Below are 27889 nucleotides of genomic sequence, written 5' to 3'. Positions count from 1 at the left end.
GTCAAAAATAAACAAAATAGCAGCCCTCTGTCATTTGGTAACTAAGAGCAGAAATGCACTCAACCATGAAAAGTGATAAAAGTAGGTAGAACAGTAATCAAACACAGGCACTCAGATTGACAGGAAGATACTGCTCCTTATCTAGAAATGCTTTGAACATGTGACCGGTGGCTATAGGCTAAATACTATAGGAACGCATGATCAGAGAAACAAGATTGTAAAAACAACTATGGGGGCAAGGAGCCTATGTTAAATATTAATGGCAATTGATGGGGCCAGAGTGATAGGACAGGTAGTAGGGCACTTGCCTTGCATGCGGCTGACCCAGGTTCAATCCCTGGCATCCCATATGGTCCACCTAGCCCTCCAGGAGTAATCCTTGAGTGCAGAACCAGGAGTAAGCTGAGCACCGCTGGGCATGGCCCCAAAACAAAACAAACTAAAATACTGAAAACACAAAAGCCTCTCCAAGTACTCAAAAATGTAATTTCAAAGATGCATGATGGGGCTGGAGATACATCAGTGGATAGGGGGCTTGCCTTGCTCGAGTCAGACCTGCATTCAAATCCCAGCAGCTTCCTTGACTGAGCCCTGAATGTGGAGCCAGAAGCAAGTCCTGAGCACTGCTTCCAGATGTGACCCAAAAACCAAAAGCAAAAAAAAGTAGGGGAAAACACAAAGCCCCACACCTACCTGAGCAGTGGACACTAAGTGATGGCTACCAGCTGCAAGGAGACACAGGGACGGTGCCTTCCATATCCAACCTCCATTCCAAAGCAACCTGCCCCTCAGGGTTACGCTAGTCCACAATGTCACTAGCAACTCCAAGACCCTGACCAAAGACAACCAACGGGAGAGGCCTCTCCATTCTCCCACCATTCCCATTATGAGAACAGAATCCCCCAATCGTGACTCAGACGCAGGGACAAGGCCATGCTAACTGCCCCGGAGTCTCCACCTCGAGGTAGCCCCACAGAAGGCCCCGTGGAGGCCTTTCTTTCTGGGACCAGGAGCAAGTGGCTCTGGGACCCCGCCCACTGCAGAAACACTGGAGTAACCTTGAGTTTGACCTACACGGGAGGGCTTTAAACTTTAACTAGCAACCTTTCTGGCAACAGCCTTCACAACCAAACAAGGCGTACAGAATACACAGGAGAGGCTGGGGCAGCAGGTTTCAAAAACTCACTTTATTCCAATGTGAAATGAAGACGTGGTGGTTTAAAAACAAGAAAAAGTTCTTGATCAGCTGTGGGGTGCTTTGCTTGCTAGCTCACGCCCACTCCCTTTGAAACAGGGTCTGGGCAGACCAAGACCATGCCAAAAGCAGCTCCCCGCAAAGCCCCCAGAAGAGGCCCGCCCAGCTCCCTTTTGCTCGCGAGGGTGGTCATTTCCCCCCACCCATTAGGGCTCCATCAGCAGGCACAGAGAAGCAGCACAGACAGGCGGGAGAGGCGAGCCGGGGCAGCCCCTGCCCTGCCACCCACAGCGCTTGGTGTGGCAGGAACCAGGGAGGGAGCCGTAAACAGGTGAGATTCACTCCTGTATCTGGTGACTTCTCCCCAGAATCCATGATTCAGCCCTGGTTCCCCCAGCCCCTCACCCACCCCACCCCCACTGTGCGTTAGGCAGCTCAGGTTAAAACAGGGAGGATACATTCAGACCACAGCCCCCACGGTTATCTACCCCCGGCTGGGGGACAGGGAGTGGATAGGCAGCGTCTCTGCTGGGACCAACGGGCAGCAGGGACTGGGGACTGAGAACACGGCCTCGCCTCCCCAGGCCTCCCCGGCCCCCCCAGCCGGAGCCAGGCCCAGTCACGATTAGTAAAGCTCTCACGGCTCTCATCTTGTCACAAAGCTAAAGTGCACCCCAACCTCCAGGCCTACCACAAGAGCTCTGGCTCCCCGCCCCAGGACACAGGAAAAGCTCCCCTCTTTTTGGCTTGAAACCTGGTCTTGAAGCCAGGCTGGCCCCAGGGGTAGTGGCAGCAAAAGCAGCAGCCGTAATGTCAAACATACAAATGACCTGAGAAATCTCATCTGCACGTCATCCACTCAGAACTGACTCGGGACTATGTACAGGTACAGGGACGGATCAGGACACTCGCACACACCTGCTTGAGGATGGGGGGCCCGAGGGGGCACCTGCCCCCCAGCTGGGAACTGATGTCCACACACTCCATTCACATGTCTTCAATGAGGCCTCTGCATCGTATATTCATTGAACCAGTGCAAAAACATCTTTTGGGGGGCAGGCAGGCCAGGCCGGGGTCCCAGGAGGATGCTGGGATGGGGTTGGGATTGGAAACGTGGAAGGGGACTTGTTTCCGCTCCCGATCTGTAGAGCAAGCCCCGTCTCCTGAGTCTGGGTCACTGGTAACGGGGCAGCTGACTGATTGTCCGTCTGTCTCTCCCTTTCTACCCCTGCGAGCTCGGGGAAGAAGGATCCTTAGCAGCCCCGGGCTGGGAGCCTGCATCCTCGGGGGCCCCTGCTGGCTCCGGCTCGGTGGCCGTGGGTTCCTCAGCCTTATCCCTGTTTTTGCTGGCCTCCTGGAGCTGGTGCCGCCGCGCCATCTCGGCTTTCAGATTCTCCAAATCTTTTTGGCTGAGTAGAAGGATGGGGGTGAAGGGTGGGTGTCAGAGTGGGCTTGGGCCCTCTGTCACCTTTCCTATCTGTTTCGACTCGGGACAAGATCAGGCTCTTCGCTCTATTCACTGAGACACGTTGGGAAAAGTGCGAGTGCTTCCCTCTTTAAGAAAAGTAACAGTGACCCCAGGGGGCCACATGGTGGAGGGGGAGGGCGTGCACATCAGAAGAACAGAACCCTCAGGGCCATCTGTGCACCAGGCTGGCAGGAGGCTGGAGAAGCCATGCGGACGTACTGATATGGAAAGGGTCAAGCATTGCTGCTCTGTGAGAAGAAACACCCCCAGGAGCACCCCCAGACAATCGCTGTGATTGCGGGACGGGAAGTGGGAGCCAGTTGGGTGTCCGCTCAACTAGGCGTCGTGTTTCGGAGTGTTCAGAGGGATCGGCTCATTGCTGGCTGCCCCCCCGCCCCACCCTGAGTTCTGCCCAGAGACCACCCACAGACAAAGAATGAAAGATGAGCGGTGGGGGCGGGGCAGGCGAGGGGCCTCACCTGAGAGGAATGAAGAGGATGCCGTTGATGACGTTGAGCTGTTCCAAGACACTGGCCATGCTGGGGGCTGTGAACTGAGGGGGCGGCGGGAAGATGAGCCAGGGCGTGACAGAGGCCAGGGTGGGGCCCACCTGGCTCGGCTCAGGACCTACCTTGAGGGGCGGGATGTTGGCGCTGGAGCCGTTGCGGTAGATCTCATTCATGGTGCGCTGCAGGGCCACGGCCTGCTGGGTCAGGCACTTGAGGTACTCAGAGCTCTCCTTGGTCTTCTCGTGGTCCTCGCCCAGCTACACAGGGGGAGAGGTGGCAGGAGCAGGTGGGGGTCGGGGCTGCTCGGGGATCATGAGCCCCATTTCACCCCCGGCCTCCGCTTCTGGAAGCCTACCTGGGTCTTGTAGATGGTGTAGCCTTCCTTCTCGTGCTGCAGGGCTGACCGGAACTCGGCTTTGCTCTCATAGACCCGGGCAACAAGGTGGTGGCTGCAAGGATGTAATGGGGGTGGTCCAAGGCAGTGAGGGTGTTGTGCAGACTGTTCTAGGCCCCGGAATCCCTCAGACTCGCAGGAGAGAAAGGAATGGGGAGGAAATCTCGGAATCCAGATGAAGACGAGCAGTGGGTCCCAGTCCCGGGGCTCCCCCCCGCCAGCTGGGCACAGCCTAACCTGAGGGCCACTTTGAGGGACTTGGGCCCGTGGTACTTGGTGCTAACGGCCAGCGCATTCTCCAGGAAACGCAGCGACAGGTCGTACTCCATCACACCGTGCAGCACCAGCCCGATGTTGTTCTGGGGGTCGATCAGGATGGTCCCGGTCAGCTCCTGCTCCCCGGGATCATGGCTTCTCTCCCCCACCGCCCGCGTCCAGGCCCAGCACTCACGTCTAACAACGCCATCTCGGGGTGGTCCTCCCCAAAGACGAGCAAGGTGAGGTAGCGGGCGCGGTACAGCAGGCTCAGGGCTGTGGACAGCTGGCTGCTGGCAAAGCAGTACAAGGCCAGGTGCATCTGCAGGGGCAGCGTCGTGAGGCCCAGGCAGCCCCCAGGCCCTGCAGCCCTCACCCCAACCAATGGCTACTCACATATTCCTGGATGGTGTTGGGGTGCTCAATGCCCATCACTCGCTCACTCATCAGCACTGCCTTCTGCTGGTTACTCAGAGCCTGGGAGAAGAGGGGGCTGTCATCCCAGGAGGGGGGCCCGCCCCCACCTCAGCTGGGCCCGTGCTACACTTTCTGTTCTCTGTGCAAAAGCAGCGGAGAGGGGTCAGAGGGCAGCCCTGTGACTACGGCAACCCAGGGCCTACAATGGGGTGTGACAACCTGTCTTACCTTTAGCCCCCTACCAGCTCTGCAAATATGTCCTATGAACAGCACAAAAAATTGTGCAAGAGATGAAGTATGAACACTAAGACTTAAAAGTGCACACAGAGGGGCTGGAGCAATAGCACAGCGGGTAGGGCATTTGCCTTGCACGCGGCCAACCCGGGTTCGATTCCCAGCATCCCATTTGGTTCCCTGAGCACCGCCAGGAGTAATTCCTGAGTGCAGAAGCCAGGAGTAACCCCTGTGCATCTCCGGGTGTGACCCAAAGAGGAAAAAAAAGTGCACACAGAGAAGAAAACCAGCATTCCTATGGGGGGGAAGGGGTCCCCGTCAGGCACCTGTCATAGCACAGCCTCCAGGCCCCAAGCAGGGAAAGAGTCTGCCGAGACCCGCCCCTCCCCCACAGCTGCTCCGCAGCTTCCACATGGTCCCAACAGGCACCAGGTACCAAGTCTCCAAATTTCCCTTCCTAATGTGCCCATGGCAGTTGGACTGGTGCTGGGGTGGGGGAGAAGTGGGGAGTCACTGCGCCCAGGGCTGACGGGCATAGCAAAGTCTGGGACTCCCCCCAGGGTGTCCGTCTGCCCTGCTCCTCCCAGTGGGGCTACAAGGTCACGAGGCCCTAGTTCCCAGGCCCAAACTCTCTGCTGCTGCCACTGCTGCTGCAGGGGGTGAAAGCTTAGCCCCATCCATCCCTCGCGTCCCCCCATGCCTGGCCAGGCCCAGGGTCCCTGCAGACACCACCCAAAGGGTGCTCAAGGCCCACCTCGGCGTAGTCACCCATAATGTAGTGGAGACGGGCAAGGAGGCGCAAGCAGGCGCAGATCTCTACGTGCATGGCTCCGTACACATTGTTGAACAGGTTCAGGGCCTCATTGATGAGCTCGCAGCCCTCCTTCAGGAAGCCTGCAGAGCACCGCCAAGGGAGGCAAGGTCAGGGCCGGGTTGCGGGACCCCCACCCCGCAGCTGCACCTGGCCACGCACCCTGCTGTACTTTGGCCTGCCCGCTCTGGAAGAAGTGGAAGGCGTCCGAGGCCTTAGGGTTGACGTGCTTGACCACGGGGAAGATGTTGAGCACATCCTCCTCGGTGAAGGCGGGCTTGTGGCGGCTGTCAAAGCTGTACTCCTTCAGCAGGACCTGCAGGGACCCACGGGTGGCCTCAGTGCCCCCATCCTGGCCGAGGGCCCGCCCTGCACTGCCCACGCCCTGGGAGCGTTGCCCACCTGGATGCCGGTTTTCAGGGAGATCTCACGCAGCAGCGTGATCTTCTGCAGGCCGTACATTTCCACGGCCTGGTCCACGCTCTCACTGTGGAGAAGCGGCAAGTGGGCCAGGCAGAACCCCCCCTCCCAGCCCTCCCCTCTGAGGCTCCCACTGCCCTGTGACTCTGGGCAGAGCCTGGGAGCCCATACAGCACAGACGGCCGCCCCCCGAGCCACTGCACAGCCGGGTCACACTCACCACTCAAGTTTGAAATCAAAGTAGTTGCTGGCCTCCTGGCAGATGTTCTTCCAGAGCTCCTGTGGTGTCATCACGGCCCAGGCCGTGTTGTCCGCCGCGCCCAGGGGCCGGTTCCTCCTCCTCCGGTTCCTCTTCTTAGAAACCAGCTCGTCGGCAGGCAGGTGGGCCACAGGATTGGGGTAGGAACTCAGGAAGCAGTTCAGGAAGTGGCTGATGGCAGCAGAGAGGCCCGAGAGCTCCACCCCCTGCCAGGGAGGTACAGAAGAGACGTGAGACGCCCGGCCCGGCTCCTCCCCGCAAACACACGTGCCTCGGGCTGGCGGGCAGGCGGCACCTGCAAGTAGGTCTTGAAGATGTGCTTGGCCGAACGGGTGATGAGCTCTCCGATGCCGATTTTCTGCAGGGGTGCAGAGGGCCGTCTGGCTTAGGCCCGGGGCCTCAATGCACCCCAGCCCCCACCCCCCTGCCCGTCCCCTCCCACCCCACTCACGTAGATGTGGTCCAGCTGGTCTCGGGCCGGACTCCGGACCACCAGGTCCAGCACCTTACCCAGGTAGCGCATGTTGATGCCCCGCTGGCGCATCACCTCGGCAAGCGTGGCCCCGTCCATGGGCAGCACCGCGTGGTCTGTGCAGTCCTTCACCTGCGGGCTGCAGCAGGTCAGGCCCCACCCCGCTGCGCCCGGCCCCATTACCCTGGGGCCCCAGCTCCCGGCCGGGCGGACTTGGAAGTGGGCTCCCCAGCCTCTGCACTAGCCCCAGGAAACAGGACGGCAGGGCTGAACGCGCCCCACAGGGTGTGAACAGAGCCCACACCCCCAATGTGGGTGAGAGCTGGCGGCTCCATGCCCCTTTCTCCTGTCAGGGCTGAGCAGGGCGGCCGCAGTCACTGACCACCCCATGGTAGCAGCCTTAGCTAGGCTGGAGCACATGGCCATCGGGGGCCCTGGGATGAAGAAGCCCCCCACCTTTTATCTTTCATACCCGCTACCCTGAGGGCTCTGTGACCGTCAACTACACCCCCAGCTCCCCACACACATGGACTGAGAGGAGCAGCCATCCCCGTCACATGGCCTCTGAGGGACCCCACTGGGGACCCAATGGGGGTGAGAACGGCACCCCAGCTGCCGGGAAGGTCGGGAGGCCTACAGCTACGGCTCCCACCCGAGTTCTAGAAGCTCCCGGGTGGGAGTGAGGGGAGGTCTCACCCTGTAGCCCCTCCCTCACCAAGCCGGGGATCTGGCAGGACAGCAGGAAGGCAGCAGCGTCTTTCAGCAACTGCTTCTGGTCCCGAACTTCCTCCTGGCAGGACTCGGGGAAGCGAACCCCTAGAGGAGAGGGCAGAGCAGAGGCCTGAGCAGGGCGGGCACATCGCAGAGGCTGGCGCTTACGCGGGCTCCTGCGCAGGGGCCCCACTTGCCTGGCGAGAAGATGTCAGGGTTGAAGCGGACATCGAAGGCCGTGCTGCTGATGGAGCCCACGGCCTTGCAGGCATTGCGGATCACCTCCCGGCTCCGAGGGTCTGCTGTGGAGACATGGTCAGCTGGGAGGCAGCCCCGTGCCCTCCGTGGGGCCAGGCTCTGCCTCCCCCAGGACCAGGCCTGACACACACCCGCCCCTGCAGGACAGCACTCCCACCTGTCCCGTCGTCCGAGGCAATGGTCTCTGCCAGCTCCTTCACCTTGGCCAGGCCACTGGCACTGCTGCCCTCCTCCTCACTGCCCGCCTCAGGGCCGGGCGGGTCTTCAGGCTTGGACTCTGAGGAGGGGGGCTCGCCGTTTCCCAGTGAGGTGGGGTGCTCCAGCTTGCTCGCCTTCTGCTGCATCAGCTGCAGGGCAGCCAGCTTCATGAAGAGGAGGTACCTGGAGCAGGGCAGCAGGGTCAGAGGACGGACAGGAAAGGATCTGTGGACGCGTCACTGCCTGCCACACTCGGCCAGCCAGGGGCAGCGGGCCACAGCGTTAAGTCTCTACGGGCCCAGCCCGCCAGAGGACAGCTGGGGTCAAGGGTTAACTAAACCCCCACCCGCCTCCAGCACCCGCAGAGGGAGAGGAACTCTGCCGACACCCGGACAAGCACTAACTCCCAGCAGCCCTGGCGCTGGCCCTGCCTCGGGACACCAGGGACACCAAGGACACCTCGTGACTTCCACCAGCCCCTCAGTAAACAGCACCAATGGGGTGAGTCAAGAGTCTCCCTCCTCCCAAGGCCCAGGCCCGGCCCATGCAGACGGCGAGCTAGGGAAGTGGCTTGGGCTGGGCCCGGGGCCGGCGTGGCTGTGACCGGTGCCAGGCTCTTCACTTCCCAACCCTGCGGCCCTCCCAGGTGAGGCCCAGCAGCAGCGGCAGGTGGCCTCACCGGTGCTCCACAAAGGCGTCCACCAGCTCCTGGCGGAGGCAGCAGAGCTTGTGGCGATGGGTGCGGGGGAAGCCGGCGCGGGTGCACTCCTCCGGCAGGGTCTCCCCAGGCACAGGCAGGAAGTTGAGGTCGGGCGGGAAGGTGCGCAGCAGGTCCAGGATATAGTGGCGCCCGTCATTGCCGATGATGCCCTTGCACTCCACGGACGAGCAGAGCTCCACCTCCTCGTCGCGGTCGTTGAGCACCCGGTGCCGCAGGATCTTCAGGGGGCGGCTGGTGCGTTCCAGCAGCTCCAAGTACCTAGGGTGCGTCACCACGGTCTTGCCGAAGTCAATGGAGCCGTAGATGACGCTCTGCTCCTGGTCCCTCTCCAGGATGCCCGGGATGATGGATTGGGCCGTGACCCGGTAGCCGCGGTAGTCCACCACCACCGTGCCCAGCGTGTACAACCCCTCCACGTCCACGGCGTTGTACGTGCGCACGCCATTCAGGTCATTGGTGGGGGCCACGTAGGCTGCCACATCCCCGCCAAAGTCCTTGTAGTGGTCGCGGACGTCAAAGCCCAGGCTGAAGAAGATGTTGTTCCAGATGAACATCTGCATCTTGGTCTCCTCGCTGGGGTTGATGGCCATCACATTGCCGTCGATGACCGCCATGGCGCCCCGCGTGGCTGCTGCAGTGAAGTCGCTGTGCACCTGCGAGAGCGCAGGGGAGGGGTCACCCTGAGCATTTGGGAAAAGGGCAGATCTTTCACAGAGGATGCCAGACCGGCCTCGGCCAGGCGGGCCTTTGTTCTGGGGCCACATCCGGCAGCACTCAGGACTAACTCCTGGCTCTGTGCTCAAGGCCAGCTTCCTGTCGGGCTATGGGGAATCACGTAGGATGTCAGGGATCAAACTTGGATAAGCCCACATGCAAGGCAATGTACTACCCACTGTACTACCGCTCCAAACCCAAGAAACCCATTTTTGAAAAACCATCCTCAGAGCTCAGAGAATGCAAGGGCTGGGACCTCTTGGGACGCACCGACCAGCCAGATACTCGGGGGACTGGACAGGTTTCCTGTTAGGCCAGTGTTCTTGTGTATAAGGTAATGACACTGACCTTTGCAGGATTATAGGAGATACTGTCTGAAAGGCCTACAGCACAGTGACATTGGGGTTTATTTCCACCATCGCTAGGCAGTAAGACTATGGGAAGATAGAAGCAGGGACTGGCGGGCTTGGGGTTGAAGTGGTAGGCAGAGGACCTGCAGAAGGAGGGTTGAACTTCGATTCCTAAGTTTAACTTCAAGTATTCTTTTCCCTCCTTCCCTTCCCTCCCACCCCGCCTGTGCCCTCCCTCCCACCCCCCTCTGTCTCTGAGTGCTGATACTGTCACTGGAGGGCCCCTGCGGTCAGAGGGAGTGGACCGTGTCCGTGCCGTGGCAGGTGCCTGGAGCCTTGACACACCTTGAATATGGCTCTTTCCCGCAGCAGCCGCTCAGGCAGGTTCTTGCGGGGCAGCTCCCTCGTCGTCTGCAGCTCCTCATTCCAGTCCCGGGTCTGCAAGGACAGGGAAGGACATGCTCACTCGGCCCGGGCAGTGCCTCCCTCCACTTCCTCCCACAGACACCTGCAGTAAACAAGCAGATGGACCCGCCCGGGAGGGGTTGGAGGTGCCCAGGGAGGCGTCCACCTGTCCAGGAATGTGTTCCTCGTAGCCCAGCCGGGAGGTGTAGGCGTCCTCCGCACGCACGCAGTCCATGGCATGTTCTGCCTGGGGGGCTGTCCAGCTGTATACCTGGAACGGGGTGGCGATCCTCTCGAACGGGTGGCGCTGGACCCTGGGGGTGCAGGCAGAGGAGCATGGGCAGGCTGCCGGCCCCGGGCCCCTTTCTTCTAAGGTTCTTGGGGACTCTCATGTCCTGGCACCCTGAGGTCCCAACCCTCGAGAGTCCAACAGAAATGACGGACCATTCGGTACCTAGTGGACAGTGTCCCACAGGAAGGCCCCTCAGGGCCGGCTCCCGGGGACACTGACCAGGCAGGGTCAGAGAGACGGCGCACAGGCCTACCTTTTCTTCTGCAGCACAGCGAAGTTTTTTTTGAATGTGGGGCTGATCTGGTTGAGCAGCTCCACGAGGGAATGGCTGAGGAAGCGGGGGCTGGCGGGCTTGGGGTTGAAGTGGTAGGCGGTAGACCTGCAGGAGGAGGGTGGTCAGTGCGTGGGGGGGGGGGCTCGAGCTCTGCTCCCAGACCCCCAGCATGGGCTCTCCTGGGGACGCACTGGTTCAGGTAAAAGCCCCTGGTGGAGGCCGTGATGCTGATCTGTCGGTCCTCAGCCGTGATCACAAACAGGTACATGAGGTCGCCGTGCATCTTGCGGTTCCCAGGGGGTGGGTTCCAGCCACTCATAGTGAGCACTTTCAGGCACTGCAGGGGCTGCCGGCAGGGCGGGGCAGAGTGAGCGAGGCCTGCTCAGGCACCGGCCCCTCAGCCCAGCCAGTAACGGTTCCCCAGCTCTGCTCTGCGAGGAAGCCCCACCTTCCAATCTCGGTTCTGAGGCTGCAGGGGACACAGCGGCCGCTCCCGGCTCCCAGGAAGGATGTACTCAGGTGGTGTACAGTCAATGGGGTCCATCTCCAAGCCCTTCTTCCGCTTCCCGCTGTCTGAGGGACCGGAGGCTGGTGGTCAGCACAGAGCCACTCAGGGGCCAACCACCTCTCCGCCTTGGTGGGTCTCAGCCCCGTGGGAAGCCTGACCCTCGGCCCCGTCTCCAGCCCCTGGCCTCCCCCCAGTGCCGCCCGCACCTCCCAGGTCGCCGTCAGTGAAGACGCTCAGGAAGGACAGAGAGTTGCAGTCAACCCCGTTGAAGGCATCAGACGGGTCCAGACTCTTGAGCAAGTCGCGGACGTGGCGTACATGGATGCGGGCCTCTCGCACTGTGTATGGCTCTGTCAGGAAGGGGATGCACTGGGCGTCACCAGGGCCCAGCACCGGCCACAAGCAGCTGGCACACTCAGCATGGGTCAACGAGGAAACGGGCTTCCTATTTGATTTCCGGCTGCGCCCTACAGATGCCATCCTGAACACGCTAGCTCGAGTCCACTTCCAGCACCCGGCTGCTGCCTCGCAGAGACCAGTGTGCAGGTCCCCTTCCATCCAGGGACAGAGGCAACACCTCTGGGAATGCACATGCACCCCAGGGAGCCCCAGACCCGCTGTCCTCTGCTCCTCAGTACCACAGGCCGACAGCTTGGACCTGGGTCTCCAGGGGCAGCCCACCGTCAGGGACTTTCCAGGACTAAATACAAAAAAATATAGCAGCCAAAACACCAAAAGAACATGTGTTTTGGGGCTGGAGCAATAGCACAGTGGGTAGGGTGTTTGCCTTGCACGCGTCCGACCCGGGTTCGATTCCCAGCATCCCATATGGTCCCCTGAGCCCCACCAGGAGTAATTCCTGAGTGCAGAAGCCAGGAGTAATCCCTGTGCAACGCCGGGTGTGACCCAAAAAGAAATATGTGTTTTGTGGAATTTTAATGCAGGTTGAGGGACAGGAGAGGTGACATGATCAACAATTGTGGGATACATCAGGGCAAATCTTGTTCTACATTTGCTTTTCACAAGCGGACTTGCCCAGAACTGTCGAGTGACTCCCAGCCCAAGGGAACCAAGTTCAGGGATTAATTTTACAACCACACCAACAGCACACCAGCAAACTACTACACTCCAGGCCCGACTTCCTACTGAAACACCAGCTCCTTAGGAGACAATTCTCTTCCCCCTTCTGGTGATGCAAAGGCTTGGACCCAGGACCTCATACACTTAAGGCAAGCACTATAACACTATACTACTATCCTGAGCCCATAGAGATATGGGCTCAGGATAGTAGTATAGTGGTATATACTATATATATATTATATTCAGATGATATAATATCCCGTGTATTCAGATGATACCTGGAAGTGCTCAGGGTACCAGACGGTGCCGTGAACTGAACGTGGGCCTCCTGCAGGTAAAATGCATTCATCCTCAGAGCCCTCTTTCTGGCTCCCAAAACTTAACTTGCTGTTATTGTTGTTTGGGGGCCATACCCAGTGGTGCTCAGTGATAACTCCTGGCTCTGCACTCAGGAATTAATCCTGCAGTGCTCAGGGAACCATATGGGATGCCAGGGATCGAATCTGGGTTGGCTTCATGCAAGGCAGCTTCCTATGCCCTGTACTGTCTCTCTGGTGTCCCCAAACTTAACTCTTATCTCTGCCAAAATTAGGCTGACTTTAAGCCCTTGTTTAGCACTATATGGTTGTCTGGGTGTCTTCTTTGCAAAGTCAGGGATCAAATCCAGCAAGCCAGGAGACATATCACCAAGTCACGTCCTGGCCCAACATTGTTTTGCTTAAGGGGGAAAAAAAAATCAACTGCTCTTTGTCCCATGTCACTAGAGCATGTCCCAGGGCGAGAAAGCCCAAGGTGCTATGCCCACCGCACATCCTCATCTGAGCAGTCTCCAGACCAACCTTCCACCACGCGTAGCACTGAGCCCTCCTGCAGCCCCTCAACGCTGCGCAGCTCCGAGAAATGGTCCAGCATGTTGCCGTCCAAGTGCAGCGAGAAGCAGGTGCGGTGGCAAGTGTCCTCGCGGTCCATGAGCACCTGGTGGATCTCCTGCACCATCTCCTGGGGGGACACCTGCCAGGAAGAAGGCAGAGAGCACCCTGTGAGGGCTCATATGGCGAGAGACGGGAAAATGGGCAGACTGCTCCTGCCAAATCCCCTGAATCAATGTCTGCAAGACCCCAGAGTCACACTTTGGGGTTTTCAGATGCCAGGTCCTGACCCTGGACTGTCCCCCACACCAGGTGTGGGGTACACAGACACGCATGTGCAGGAGACGGCTGAGCCTGTCCTCAGCCTCAGCTTTTCTGCAGTCCAGGAGCCAGACCCGAGCAGATCAGCAGAAGACACAAGAAGAAAAGGAGGCACAGCCCAGCCCTGCCCTGCCCAACGCCATCCCCACCTCCAGGAGTGTTGCTGGGCCCAAGCAGGAGGCCCAGAGGGCATGCAAGGCCTAGAACTAGCTCCCCAGTGAGTTAGCATGCTGTAAGACCCCGGGCTGGGTTGAAGGCCACCCAATTACCCCTCCCTCAAGCTGATGCTGAAAAACAGGACCAGAGAGAGGTGGCTTACCCAAGGTCGGGGAGCCCTGGGACCCCAGCCCCACGTACCAGGGATCCCATGTCCAGCACACTGGCTGCGCAAAGTAAGGCCCGGACAAGGATGCGCAAAGTTTGGCTTTCTAGCTTCCTCCACCCCCAGCCGCCCCTCCCTCCATCCCCACACTGCCCAGCTTACCTGTAGAGAGAAGGGCTCAATGCCAGGGGCCAAGATCTTCACAGAGAAGCCGGTGTCCTGAATGACGATGACTTCCTGGCCAGCAGCCTCCTCTCCGGGCTCCGCCTCATCCAGCCCATTTTCCCGGGGTGCTTCCGCAGCTCCCTCCTCCTTCTTCAGGCTCTCTGGGCAATCCCCATTCAGCAGCATGACTGACGGCAGCTCTGCAGGGCCCCAGAGAGGCACTGGGTCAGATGGACTACCTCAGTCACCAGAGGAGCGGAGGGCTTCTGCGTCCTCCCCCGAGGCACCACCAGCCTCACCCTGCCTCCATGACCCCTCCACATCCCGCCCTCCTACCCGTCAGCCAGTGCCCACATGGATACTCTTCCCGGGCACCCGTGCTCAGTGGGCCAAACCCGAGGCTCCTTTGGCCTCAGCCGCACGCCCACCGCTGCCGCTCCCAGACACGACACTCGCTCCCTCTCCTCACTTTTTTCCAGGGGCCCAAGCCCTGGGTGGCCCTGGGCCGCAGCCTTTCCTCACCCTTATCTCACCCCCACCCCCTTCCCAAGGCCTCAACTGAGTCCTACCCCACACCCTATTCAGCTCACAATCGGGGGCCTCAAGCTTTAAGCACGCCCGTCAGAGACGCACTGGGAACAGAGTTCCTTCCCCAGGCACTGCCTCCAGCTCGCTCACCCCTATCCAGCCACCACTCTCAAGCTTGCTGCCACCCGGTCAACCCACTCCAGACCATCCCTCAGGACCTAGACTCCCCGGGCTTGTAAGATACCAGATTCAGGCCACCATGCTGACAAGGACCCCATCTCTGCTGACAGTTGGACTTGGCGCCTGAGGCCAGGCCAGGCCTCTGCTCTCCCTCCTCTGGGCCACTGAGGCTGTGTGCCCCCAGTTGCCGAGGCAAATCCTACCCACCGGCCACAGCCCAGGTGAAGTGAGCCTCCTCCAAGGCCTGCCCCAGTGACCCCTGACAGCACCACGCAGTCCCCAGACTCAAACCCTGAGGACGGCCTGATAGGGCCAGCGGCTCTAGTGTCCACAGCATGGCTGGAACCCGAAGCTCGAGAGCAGCCTGCCCCGCCCCTTCCATGCCTTGAGGGGAGAAGAGGGTGACCAGGCTCCTCCTCCCACCTCACAGGACCCTCCCGGGAACCCAGGCCTGCCAGCACCACTTTGACCCCACCCTGCCCCCTCCTGGCCACCCGTGTGGGGCCATGTGGGTCCTTACCCAGCCCATGGGAAACTGGAGCAGAGGTTTCCTGGGCAGAGATAAGCCCGGCAGGGCACCTAGGGGCACTGGGAGAGAAGAGGCTCCTCCCTTTCTCCTGAGTCCCCTCAAGCTGTGATAAACAGGGCCCCGGAGCTCGGATATAGGGCCCTCTCCTCCCCCCAAGTCTCGGAGGCCCAGCTCAGTTCAGAGCCTCACCCAAGGTCAAGAGGCCCTGGGTTAGATCCCTACACGGGGACATGAAGGGGTGTCCAGGCCACCAAGTGGCCCCCACAGTCCTGCCACCACGAGACCCCCCTAACCAGCACCAAGCCTGCCCCACCTGCTCTCTCCAAACTCCACACGAGACTTCCAAGAGCCACAAGGACACATGGAACAGGCGACCTCAAGCCCCCAGAAAGTGAATGGTTGGGGGCCCCAAAGGAAGAACCTGAGTCAGAACAGCCAGATGGGACCCTGCTCTCCAGGAGCCTGGAGACAGGTGCAGCCGGCTGACGAGCACCTGGGAAGCCGGGAGGTGCAAGAAGCAGCAAGCAGCTCTGAGGCGTGAGACCCTAAAAGTGCAAAGTCAGAAACCCCAAGCCAGACAGAAGCAGCTGTTCTCCCTGAGAGAATGGGCGCGGGAGGGTGGGGCGCAGGGAGGGCGGGCAGGCGGGCAAGGCTGGCCCCAGCACCCGCTCCACCAAGCACCCTGAAACAGGTTCCTGGACCCAGGGGGCATTCACCCCCTCTCCGATTTCAAAGGCACCTGGCTGCCTCCCAGCGTCCCCACTCGCCCGGACACACGTCCCTTCCCTTTCTGTTTCCTTCCCCTGAAAGTCTCCCTGGCATAACTGAAGGGGGCACCCGGCCCCCCAACCCCCGGCCCACCTGGTGCGGTCGGCAGCAGTTGTCTCCTGGGCTCGGGATGCTCGGGAGCACCATGGCAGCAAGGCGGGGAGCCCTCCGGCCCCGGGCCGGCACTGCCCGAGTCCCTCATTCCAGCCTCGGCCGCTCCCCTGACCCCCGTGCAGCTGGCGGGGCACGGGCTGGCTTCGGGTTTCAGCGGGGCCAGGCCTGCTGGAGCAGCCCCGGGAAGGGCACACTCCCCCTGCCTCGAATCTTGCTCAAGGTCGGCCAGAAGGGCGGCTGCTGGCCAGGAGGCCCCGGTGGCTCCAGGACCCCAGGTGGAGCTGCTGTCAGCATTCAGAAGCACCTCGCTGCACCCCCGAGAAAGGAGATCACTGCTGGTGACGCCATCGGGGGGACAGGAGAGCCCAGAGTCGGAGTTTGGGGCTTCTGGGCCCCTCGGGATGAAGGGCCGCAGGGGCTGGCCGGCAGGGGCAGGGCCCAGCAAAGGCGTCCTCTCTTCAGCCCCAGCCCCAGGGTGGCTGGGCAGGACCGCTTCTGCCAGCTGCCGGCAACAGCTGGCGCAGACCCGGGCCCAGGCCATGAGGTGGCCACCCCACCACCGCAGACGCTGGGCGCCCGCCGGCGGCTGCGCGGGTCAAGTGGCCCACTGGGCCTCTGGCTCCCGCCGCCCCCTGCAGGTGACCTGGCAGCGCTCCCCTTCCTGAGAGTCACTGGGCTGGTAGCAGGGGGAGGGGCCCCCTGTCTCCCAGAGGACAAATGCATCTTTGCCCCAGGCCTCCAGCTCCACTGAGAAGCTGGCAGGTTCTGTTTTCCCTTCCCAGCAGCCCCGGTGCTGCCAGGAGAAAACCAAGTCTCTGCCCTGGGGGAAAGAGAGCTGGCAGCAAGAGGCCGAAGGCCGTTCGCTGAGGAGAAGGAACATGCCCAGCCTCGCCAGGGCGCTTTCCCAGGGCCTCTGACTTGTTGCCAGGGCCCAGTCAGGGCTGCTCTGGCATCCATACTAACCGGAGTGGGGGAGGGGCCGCGCTCACTGCCCTCTCCCCCCAAGTCCACATCCCACCCACCCTGGCCAGGCATCAGCCTCTCCTAGCCTCCAGTCTGGGCCCTGCATACACTGATCACCACCCAAGGAGGTCACCCAGGGTAGGCACCCTTGTCCCAAACACACCCCAATCCTCTGCAGAAGAAGGTGGGGAAGGCAGCTTGGCAATGACCCCTGAGGAGTCTGGCCAACCTCCTCCACTGGGCTGCCACAGCCTGTGTCTGCCCAGGCCAGCCCCCTGCAGGTACCTCAGTCAGCTCATGGCGCTGGAGGAAAGGCAAATTCTGCTGGTCTTGGCACCCCTGACAGCTCAACTCAACTGTCCCCAAAGGACACGGCAACAAGCAGTCAAGTCAGGTAAAGGGGAAAAGGCCAGGGCCGGAGCACACACTGCGCGTGCAGGAGGCAGGGGTGCAGGACTCCCAGGGTGCCCCGAGCAGAGAGGCAGCCCTCAAGAGCCTCTGGGTGTAGCCCCAAAACCAAAACAAACAAAACTCAGCTGCCCAAACTCACCCCTCTGGGAGCCACTCCCCCCCACACCAGCACCTCCAATAAACAGGAGCCATTCCTCCCCAGGCCTCAGGCCTGAGCCAGGAGACAGGTCCAGTGCTAAGCTCTGCCAAGCCTCTGTAAGGTGGCCTGGCTCCCTCTCCCCTCATCCCAGAGGGCACTCCTGAGAGTCTGGGCTGCAGGGAAAGGGGAAAGGACGCCCACACAAAATGGCCTGCCTGCCAACCTCCCCTGGCCAACTCCCCACGGAGCCCAGGCACACCCCACCCCCACCCCCGCACCCCCACTCCTCTGGTGTGCCCTGCCCAGCCAGAGAGCACAGGAAGCCCACGGGCTGCACAAAGGAGTCAGAAGAGCAACGCGGGCCATCGCCAAAGGCCTCCAGTGCCTTCCCCACTCCCTCATGGCCTCCCTCACTCAGAGACTGTGCCAGGGCAGGTCCCGCCCCAGCCAAGGTCTCTGCAGGTGAGGCTACAGCAGGAAGTACAGGCCCAAGACACACCACCCATCCTGGGCACCCAGGACTTCAAAGGGAAGCCGTGGGGTGGCAGGCAGCATATGAAGGATCCCCAGGGGGGCCCCTGGGCTCCTCCTCAGTCTTCACATCCCCTCCCAACCCAGCAGGGAGACAGCTCCGGGCTCTTCCAACAGCCTCTCACAACTGGGCCTATGGACCACTAGTGGGGAGCTCTGGATCCCCAGCTCCCTGCAGCCCGGCCCACAGGCCCCCTTCTCCTCCCCTCTGGGCCTCTACTCCAAGGAGCCCTCCCCTAGGCAGAAGAAACTCACCACCATGAACCTGAAAAACCTGCCTGTTCTCTTAACCCCTAAAAGCAGCTTATTCCCAAGGACGGAACTGACCCTTGTTCCCCAACCCCCAAGGGCTGGATCTCCTCCTCAAGTGGCCTCAAGCGCCTTCCCAAGATGGGTCCTGAGGCAAGGACTCCAGACAAGAGCCAGCTGGGGGCTCCAGGAAGGCCCCTGCCTTCCTGGGGCAGACTGCTGCTGGACACAGTCCAAACTTCCAGCCCGCTGTACCAACTGCCCTGAGACCTAAGAAGCCAGCCAGTGTCCAGCCCTTATGCACCCCAAATGAGCCCGTCTTCCCTAAACACTGGCAGGGCCTTCCCTGCACCGGGGTGCCCCAGACAGTCCCAGTGTGGCGGAAAAGGTGCTTCCCTCAGGTGCGCAGAGATCCCCGTCCAGCCCCTTCGGGCTCCCTCCCTGCTCTCAGCTCATAACCCCAAACCGTAGGCCCCTCCCCCGGGTCCTGGCTTCTTCTGGCTTCTTCGGGGAGAGGGTGACACAGTCCTGACCATGACCTGGAGATCCAAATGTCCCCATCAGCAACAAAAGCACTGTGTGACCTTGGGCAAGTCAGTGGCCCCATCTCTTTGGGTGTCTTGCTGGAGGGGATGGCTCTTATCTAGCCGCCTCACTGATTCATAGCCTCATCAGGGCACACTGCTGTCATCAGCATGGGCCCTGCTGCCCATACGGCAGCCTTGTCCAGCAAGGCAGGGGGCAGAGTGCCCACCCAACACTGCTCCGGTCACTGGAGTGAGGACTGCGACGCAGACAGTCCTGCAGAGGGAAGCCCGGGGAGTGGTAGCTCATCCTCCCCTGCAGAAGGACCCCAGAAGCAGAATACAGCCAGGGCTCCGAGAAGATTTGGAAATGACGACTGCAGGGCTGGAGCGAGGTTTCCAGTCCCAAAGCCATCATCGAGTCTCAGGGAAAGAACAAGGATCAGAGGAGGCCCCGGAGAAGTGGAGAGAAGCAGGCCCCGCGGGAGAAGTGCTGCGGCAGCTCCCAAAGGCACGCCCCGTGGGGGGAAGCACGCTGGGGAGCTCCACGCCAATCTATGACCTTTGCCTTAAAAAACAGCGACTCTGGGCTGACCCACTTTTCGCAATAAGGCGGGTTAATGATCAAGTTCTGGCACAAACACCTCCTCCTGCCAAAGGGCTTTAGCACTGCCCCCGACACTGGCAGACCCCCCGGTCTACGGACCTAACGGCAGCGCTGGGTCTGAAACGCTGGTGAACGCCTCCCTTCTGGGCGTGAAACAGCTCAACACACACGCTTCAACTCTCGCTCTTCCCACACCCCAGCCCTGGAAAGCCCAAGCTGCGCCTCGCGCCCAGGGCTGCAGCTCCGTGCACGGGTCCTGCGTGCGATCCCGACGCGGCGGATGGCGCGAAGGACCAAGTGTCAGTGACCTCAGTCCCGAGGGCTCCCCGCGCCGAGCGTGGAGGGGGTGGGGCCGCCGCGTCCATCCGCCGGCGACGGCCTGGCACCCCGAAACCGTGTGTGCACGCACATGTCCCCACGGCCCGGCGCGCCCGTGCACGCCGCTGCTGCCCGCTGCCCCGGCTGTCCCCGGGACCCCACGTGCGGAGCCAGGACCGCAGCCGGGGGCGACAGTGAAGGTGACCTTCAGGCCGGGGGCGGCCTGGTGGCGGGCTCGGCAGGATGCAAGCCGGCCCCGCGCCGAGACAAGGCGGCGGTCCCCGAGCAATCCCGGACCCGCCCGCCTGCTCGGCCCGGTGCAGCCTCCCCGCCCGGCGGCCCGCCGGCCCCGGCCCCGCTCACCCGCCGCGCCTGGCCGTCCCTTGCCGCCGGTCTGCGAGCTGGGCTCCCGGGCGCTGTCGGCCGGGGCGGCCGCCGGCAACTCGTCCGTTTTGATGACCATGGCGGCGGGAGCGGGCGTCTAGCTCAGCTGTCCGCGCCGCCCGCCGCGCCACTAACCCAAGTGCCCTGCGCGCCGCGGCCGCTGCGGGAAGGACGGAGTCACCGGCCCACGTGGTGCGCGCTGTAGCCTTTGACCCCACCGCCGCTCCCCTGCCCCGCCCTCGCGCCCGGCCTGGCCCACGGAAGCCCGCGAGGGACAAAACGTGCCACCAGTCGTTGGCCGTCCACCAACCGGGAGAATTTTTTTCCCAAACGCCTTAAAGGGGACGTAGCTTGACTCGGGGAAAAGAGAGACGTCGCGCCCCCGCAGGGGGGGCGGGGCTTTGAAGAGACGCCCTTGCCGTTTGCTGCCCTCGGGCGGGCGCCTTGACCTTGGGTGGAGACTAGTCTAGGACTGCCCAAGTTTACCGTCCCCTCCCCCAATGGCCCTCTGCTTCCTATTGCAAATCTGCCAAACAGCCACGCGGTCTCTTAATCAGCTTAGTTAGCGTGACCCTCAGCGCCCCTATCCCCGAGCTTTCCCGCCGAAGTGGGTGGGGCTGGGGTGTCTCATAGAGTTGGAGGGAAGGGCAGCCTGGGGGTGTGGTCTCTACAGGCGGCTGTCCGTGTTAAGGTAGAGAAGCAAATAGTAATGAAGTGTCAGAAATGCATCCCCCCCACACACACCCAAACTTTGTCCTGAGCCACTAGGGGCCTCAACATACCCCACCATTAGATGGGACCTCACCTTCATACTGGTTCGTTCTGCATTTTACTTGCAGGAAACCAGTCCAAGGTCACAGAGCAGGAAGTGAGCTGGCCAGACTCAAAACCTCAATCTGGTCACTTTAAAGTATGTATTTTCAGATATTTAGGGCTTGATTAGGACACAAAGGAAGTCAGAGAATGCTACCCAGTTGATATTTTACCAGGTCTTTCTAGGGAGCTGAGTTTTTCCAGGCAGAAAAAGTGAGGAAAGATTCTTCTATACACTGGTCCTGAAAGACATTGGAAAATGTAAGGCATACTACTTTCTTTTTTCTTTTCTCTTCTTTTCCTTTTCATTCTTTCTCTCTCTCTCTCTCTCTCATCTCTCTCTCTCTCTCTCTCTCTCTCTCTCTCTCTCTCTCTCTCTCTCTCTCTCTCTCTCTCTCTCTCTCTCTCTCTCTCTCTCTCTCTCTCTCTCTCTCTCTCTCTCTCTCTCTCTTTTGGCAGGAGTGGAGAGGAGGGACACACTCCCCACAATGGCAGTGCTGGGTAGACCAAAGGGTGCCCCGGATCATGGCTCAAGCATCAAAACTCCAACTCTTTTTTTTTTTTTTTTTGCTTTTTGGGTCACACCTGGCAGTGCACAGGGGTTACTCCTGGCTCTGCACTCAGGAATTACCCCCTGGCCGTGCTCAGTGGGACCATATGGGATGCTGGGATTTGAACCCGGGTCAGCCACGTGCAAGGCAAACGCCCTACCCGCTGTGCTATCTCTCCAGCTCCTCCAACTCTTTAAATTACCTCCCAGACTGATCATATTCCTGATGTTTGCCAGGATGTAAAGAGAATTGGGAAGCTGAAGCACAGGTGGGCTGAGACAGGCCCTTGGGTCCCTTAAGTTAAAATTGCAAAGGAGGGCCTGAGAGCACAGCGCTAGAACACTTTCCTTGCATGCGGCTGACCTGGGTTTAATCCCCGGCACCCCATATGGTGCCCTGAGCACTGCCAGGCATAATTCCTTAGCACCGAGCAAGGAGTAAGCCCTGAGCATCACCAGGTGTTATCCCAAAACTATAAGAATAAATAAAAATTGCAAAGAACTGGGGTCAGAAAGATAGATAGTTCAGCTGGTAAGCTACTTTCCTTGCTTGTGGCTGATCTGAGTTTATCCCTGGAGCTCCATATGGTCCCCGAGCACTGCCAGGAGTGATTGTTGAGTGCAGAGCCAGGAGTAACCCCTGTAACCCCTGAGCACCACCAGTGGGGACCCAAAGCAAACAAACAAATTGCAAGGAAAACTGAACTTTTTCCTGGGGTACACATGGTGAGAAGCCAAGCCAGTGAGAAGCTCTGAGCACTTAAGCAGTTCAGAAGAAATGAGAAATGCTCTGGCTGCTCTGTGGGAACTTAGGGGAATGAGGTCTGATGAAAGAGTAATGGAGTTAGGAGCAGTGTGAAGAAGAGGCGGGAACAACCCCGGGACCGAAGCCCATGCAGCGCTGCATCCCGTGTCCAGCGCCCGCGTCCCGCTGCTGTTGCCACCAAGCCCAAGAAAAAGGCTGCAGGGGATGGTAAAGGAGATAAAGCCAAGGTGAAGGATCAGCCACTGAGAAGATATGCAAGGTTATCAGCTAAACTTGCTCCTCCAAAGCCAGAGCCCAAGTCTGAAAAGGCCCCTGCAAAGAAGGGAGAGAAGGTACCCAAAGGGAAAAGGGGAAGGCTGATACTGGCAAGGATGGAAGTAACCCTGCAGAAAATGGAGATGCCAAAAGAGATCAGGCACAGAAAGCTGCAGGTGCTGGAGATGCCAAGTGAAGTGATTTTTTTGATAACTGTACTTATGGTGACTGTACAGTTTGAAATACTGTTTTTTATCAAGTTTTATAAAAATGCAGAAATTGTTTTACTTTCTTTTTTTTTTTTTTTTTTTTTTTTTTTTTTTTTTGCTTTTTTGGGTCACACCTGGCGATGCACAGGGGTTACTCCTGGCTCTGCACTCAGGAATTACCCCTGGCTGTGCTCAGGCGACCATATGGGATGCTGGGATTTGAACCCAGGTCGGCCGCATGCAAGGCAAACGCCCTACCCGCTGAGCTATCTCTCCAGCCCCTTTACTTTCTTTTTTGTTTTGTTTTGTCTTCTTTTGTTTTTTGGGCCACACCCAGCGATGCTCAGGGGTTACTCCTGATTCTGCACTCAGGAATTACTCCTGGTGGTGCTTGGGGAACTATATGGGATGTCAGGGATCAAATCCGGGTTGGTCATGTGCAAGGCAAACACCCTATCCACTATACTATATTTCCGGCCCACCACCCCCCCTTATTTTTTTAAAGTTATGTTGTTAGCACACAAAATACTTCATTGTTGTTTGGGGGAAGGGCATAAGTCACTAATATATTGTCTCCAAAATTGGATTGCCCTGGGGAAAAACAACTTTTTCCCACTAGTTTTGGTTTTTGTTTTTGTTCTTGTTTGTTGATGTGTGCCAGTCTCTGTGGTGTGAGATGACATCTCATCGAAGTTTTGATTTCCCCAGCTTTGAGAGACTTCCTCTTGATTTCCAAGAGGAGGGATTCCTTGACTTGACACGTTAGCCATCCTGACACCCAATGCCTTGTGGTGGGGAAAAACTAAATTGTGTTTCTATGTCCTGTCTCCTTCTCTGCCTTCATCATAGACTTGACTGCCTAACCCCCCAAGAGACCTGTTGAGCCTGGACTCCAAAAAAATGGTTAGCTGGATGTCAGGCCATCTGGACCTTGCAGTGCCCTAACTGAGACAGCAGCCCTCAAAAGAACGGTTTCTTTTTTAGATTGTGGATCTTCAGATTGATCATTCTGCCATTTTTCTTTCATTTTTTGAAAGTCAGGGTCAGCTTGTGGAAAGTTGCTAACCAACATACTAAATGTGAAATGTCAAATGTCAACCCTCACTCTAAACTTTCGCTGTTCAGAGCGTCAAATGAAGACGTCATTGGTTTTATAGTGGCTTTCTGATTTTGGTAGTCCATTGAAGAAGGAAGTTTGAAAGTTATTGTATACTGTTAACGATTGTCCACTCAGGTCCTGCCTGAAATACCATGATTGTTTATGAAAATATCTTTAATAAAGCTGGATACAGTTTGGCTTGGAAAAAAAAAAAAGATAATGGAGTTAGGCCAGTTGCCTGAATGGACTAGAAGTCAAGATGTGGGGCTGGAGCAATAGCACAGTGGGTAGGGCGTTTGCCTTGCATGAGGCTGACCCTAGTTCGATTCCCAGCATCCCATACAGTCCCCCAAGCACTGCCAGGAGTAATTCCTGAGTGCACAATGCACAAGTCAGGAGTAACCCCTGTGCAATGCCAGGTGTGACCAAAAAAAAAAAAGTGTGACTATTGGGGCACAAGGAAGGTTGGCACTCAGTGTGTGCTAACCTAACCCTGGACCGGCTTTGAAATATTCATCCCACAACCTCAATCTTGTCTCTTTTTGGAATCTTTTTTTTTCTTTTTGGTCCACACCTAGCGATGAACAGGGGTTACTCCTGGCTCTGCACTTAGGAATCACCCTTGGCGGTGCTCAGGGGATCATATGGGATGCTGGGAATCGAATCCTGGTCGGCCGAATGCAAGGCAAACACCTTACCCACTGTGCTATTGCTCCAGCCCCTCTTTTTGGAATCTTGAGCAAGTTACTTAACTTTCACTCCCACTGAATCTCAGGGGCTCCTATTCTCAAATGTATGGAATGTGGATCGAGTGGTAGAGCACATTCTTTGCTGTGTGTAAAGACCTGGGTTCCATCCGTGGCACTGTGCCATCCAGTCCAACACTGCAAGTTCAACATTGAAAGGTGTATCTTTGGTCCCCATTGTCCCAGCACCAGCTGGGGCAACAACACAAAAACAAAACTGCTCACCTGTCCAGTCTTACATAGGTGTTGGGAGAAGATGGTGGTCCTTGGAGGATTTTAGAATACTTGGTGATTTCACTCGGTCACAGGAAGATTTGGTTGACTGCAGAATAAAGGCCTTTAACGAATGTCTTTTTTGAACCTTTAGGAAAGAGTCACAGAGGACTTCTGAGAAAAAACTGCCAGGACTAAGTTTTAAAGAGTAAAAAGGATTTGTTTTGGGTTAGAGCGATAGCACTAATAGGCATTAGGCCTATTAGTTAGGGCATTTGCCTTGCATGTGGCTGACCTGGGTTCGATTCCCAGCATCCTATAATGGTCCCCTGAGCACTGTCAGGGGTGATTCCTGAGTGCAGAGCAGGAGTAATCCCTGTGCATCGCTGGGTGTGACCAAAAAAAGAAAAAAAAAAGGATTTGTTTTGTTTTGTTTCGGTTTGGTTTTGTGGCCACAACTGGCAATAGTCAGGGCTTACTCCTGACCATTACTCCTTTCTTTCTTTCATTCTTTCCTTCTTTCTTTCCTTCTTTCTTTTCTTCCTTCCCATCTTTTTTCCTTTCTGTTTCTGGCTACACTCTGTATCATACCCTGCATTTCACAGGGCTTCTGTGTTCAGGGGTCATGTCTGGAAGTGCTGAGGGACCATGTGGCATGGTGGGGACCAAACTCCAGGTGAGCCACGAGCAAAGCAAGCATCCTACCTGCTACTATTTCTCTTTCCTTCCTCCCTCCCTCCCTTCTTTTCTTCTTCTTTTCTTCCCTTCTTTCTGGGTCAAGGATCAAACCCAGAGCCTCACACTGAGCTACATCCTCTGTCTAGTGACCTATCTTCAAAGGAATTTTACTTTACCGGGATTTTGAATAGGTATTATAGTTCAAACTTTAAAAAAATACAAAGAGCTGTGCAGTGAAATCTTACCTCGCTCAAGCCACCTAGTTTACTCCCCAGATCACCAAATTTACCAATTCTTTATGTTCTCTTGATATTCTTTGACTATAAAAGCATGTGAATAGACATATAAATGTATTACCTTTAGTGACACAAATGGGAACTTGCTGTACCTTCTACTATTCATTCTTGTTTTGTTTTTCTTTTTACTTAATGATATATTCTGGACATTGTCCTAAATCAGTACTTTCCTGTTCCATTTTATGGCTGGACTATTCCATTGTGTGGTTGTTGTGTCGAAATTCTTTTTTTGCTTGATTTGGGCCACACCCAGAGGTCCTCAGGTCTCACTCCTGACTCTGTTCAAGGATTACTCCTGGCAGAATTGTATGGAGTGCAGGGAATCGAATATTCAAGGCAGATGCCCTACCCACTGTATGGTTCTGGCCTCTGCACAAAATTCTCAGTCTCTCTCTCTCCACAAAATTCTGTATCTCTCTTTCCCTCCCTCCCCCTTCCTTCCTTCTGTCTCTCTCTCTTTCTCTCTCCCTTCCTTTCTTCTTTCCTTCCTCTCCCTCTCCCTCCCTCTCTTTCCCTCCCTCACTCCTTAACTCTTTCCCTCCTTGCCTCTCTCCCTCCTTACCTCCCTCCCTTCCACTCTTCCTTCCTTCCTTCCTTCCTTCCTTCCTTCCTTCCTTCCTTCCTTCCTTCCTTCCTTCCTGCCTGCCTGCCTTCCTGCCTTCCTTCCTTTCTTTTTTTTTCTTTTTGGATCACACCTGGCAATGCACAGGGGTTATTCCTGGCTCTGCACTCAGGAATTACGCCTGGCGGTGCTCAGGGGACCATATGGGATGCTGGGAATCGAACCTGGGTCGGCCTCGTGCAAGGCAAACGCCCTACCCGCTGTGCTATTGCTCCAGCCCCCCTTCCTTCCTTCCTTCCTTCCTTCCTTTCTTTCTTTCTTTCTTTCTTTCTTTCTTTCTTTCTTTCTTTCTTTCTTTCTTGCTTGCTTGCTTGCTTGCTTGCTTTCTTCCTTTTTTTCTTCCTTCCTTCCTTCCTTCCTTCCTTCCTTCCTTCCTTCCTTCCTTCCTTCCTTCTTTCCTTCCTTCCTTCCTTCCTTCCTTCCTTCCTTCCTTCCTTCCTTCCTTCCTTCCTTCCTTCCTTCCTTCCTTCCTGCCTTCCTTCCTTCCTGCCTTCCATACTACCAAGGATGGAACTGCTAAAGTCCTCACACGTACAAGACAAGCAGCTTTCCACTGAGCTACATTTCAGATCTTTTACTAGAATTTCTTTACCCAGTCTGCTGATAGGAACTTCATTTGTATCCACAAAACTCTCAGGGTTTGGAGAATTGTACCTAATCCTGTGAAGCTGGAGTTGAAAGTGGTTATATGTTGATGATGCAACTCATAACTAAAGCACAGCTCAGTTTGGGGAGTTTGTTTTGTTTTTTGGCCTTTTGGACCACACCCCATGGTGCTCAGGGATTACTCCTGGCTCTGCAATCAGGAATTATTGGCGGTGCTGGGGGGACCATATGGAATGCTGGGAATTGAACTCAGGTCAGCCGTATGCAGCACAAAGATAGTATAGCTACCTGCTATACTATCGCTCTGGCCCCCAGCACAGCTCAGTTTTAACACTCGGACCAGCAAACCTGGGAACAGATACACACAACATTCCTATTCCCAATCCCAGATTTTTCTACCATGCTCTATACATAGTGTTATGGTTAAGAAGACCTTGTAGGGACCAGAAAGATAGTGCAGCAGGTAAGTTGCCTTGCATGCAGCCAATCCGAGTTCAATCCCCTGCATCCCATATGGTCCCCTGAGCCTGCCAGGAATAATTCCTGAGTGCAGAGCAAGGAGTAACCCCTGAGCATCACCAGGCGTGGTCCCAAAACAGTAACAACAAAAAAAAGATGACCTTGTAGTGTAGTTTATCATCCAACTCAGACACATCTGAGAGTGAAAGTGGATGTGCCCTATTCAGCAACAATGCAAGTTGTCTGGTTCGGCGGGGGGGGGGGGGGGGGGGGGGGAGGTGGGGAGAGAGTGTAGCAACTAGACCAGGCAAGGATCACAGCTTATGTGTCTTGACGTTGCAGCATCTTCCCTGAGCTTGCCACAGAGTGGGTGCTTTCTGTACATCTTTTGGCCGAAAAATGAGTATACAGAGTATGCCCAGTGGCATTTTGAAGTGCCTCAGAATACAGAAGGGGGAGAGTTGCAAGCAGCCCCGGCTTTTACCTTTGACCCCATTATGGGTTATAGCGGCTGGCTTTCCTTGCAGCTAACCCCTTTATGTGCAGGAAGCTTTGACCTTGGTATTCAGAGCTTCAGGTCATTTCCAGGATGCCCCATCGAAACCCACCAAGCTGAGTCTGGAGAAGCCACACTGGTACTGTGCCCTGGACTTCCTCCTGGTCAACGGCTGTGCGTGCCTTCTGTTCAGCGTGGGAGCCCAGACCAGTGT

At 57.6% G+C, this 27889-nt stretch overlaps 2 protein-coding genes across 5 annotated transcripts; one reads left to right on the top strand and one right to left on the bottom strand.

Moving 5' to 3' along the window:
- Window positions 1–1165: 1165 nt before the first annotated feature.
- Window positions 1166–20062, bottom strand: CLUH (clustered mitochondria homolog). Of its 4 annotated transcripts, none has more exons than XM_055132402.1 (26): window positions 19847–20062; window positions 13620–13822; window positions 12785–12956; window positions 11072–11215; window positions 10806–10945; window positions 10549–10703; window positions 10337–10462; window positions 9958–10105; window positions 9732–9824; window positions 8281–8975; window positions 7561–7784; window positions 7343–7447; window positions 7150–7250; window positions 6414–6566; window positions 6258–6320; window positions 5924–6168; window positions 5686–5770; window positions 5446–5599; window positions 5227–5366; window positions 4218–4298; window positions 4018–4143; window positions 3804–3925; window positions 3528–3621; window positions 3295–3429; window positions 3143–3216; window positions 1166–2604 (listed from the first exon to the last, which is right to left on the bottom strand). In XM_055132402.1, exons 1-26 carry the CDS (start codon window positions 19944–19946, stop codon window positions 2418–2420), a joined length of 4065 nt encoding a protein of 1354 aa, XP_054988377.1. In that variant the 5' UTR covers window positions 19947–20062; the 3' UTR covers window positions 1166–2417. The 4 variants fall into 4 exon arrangements, with proteins under 4 accessions (XP_054988377.1, XP_054988378.1, XP_054988379.1 ...); XM_055132403.1 differs by having other exon boundaries at window positions 7343–7444; XM_055132404.1 differs by having other exon boundaries at window positions 10806–10930.
- A 1985-nt stretch (window positions 20063–22047) lies between these two features.
- LOC101559302 (non-histone chromosomal protein HMG-17) lies at window positions 22048–22447 on the top strand. The gene is given in 3 exon segments (XM_055132215.1): window positions 22048–22065; window positions 22149–22338; window positions 22341–22447. Coding segments are annotated over 3 exon segments (315 nt in total).
- Window positions 22448–27889: the final 5442 nt, after the last annotated feature.

The sequence above is a fragment of the Sorex araneus genome, chromosome 3 (genome assembly GCF_027595985.1).
Source record: "Sorex araneus isolate mSorAra2 chromosome 3, mSorAra2.pri, whole genome shotgun sequence".
Taxonomy (NCBI): domain Eukaryota; kingdom Metazoa; phylum Chordata; class Mammalia; order Eulipotyphla; family Soricidae; genus Sorex; species Sorex araneus.
This window is presented reverse-complemented; position numbering and strand designations above follow the sequence as displayed.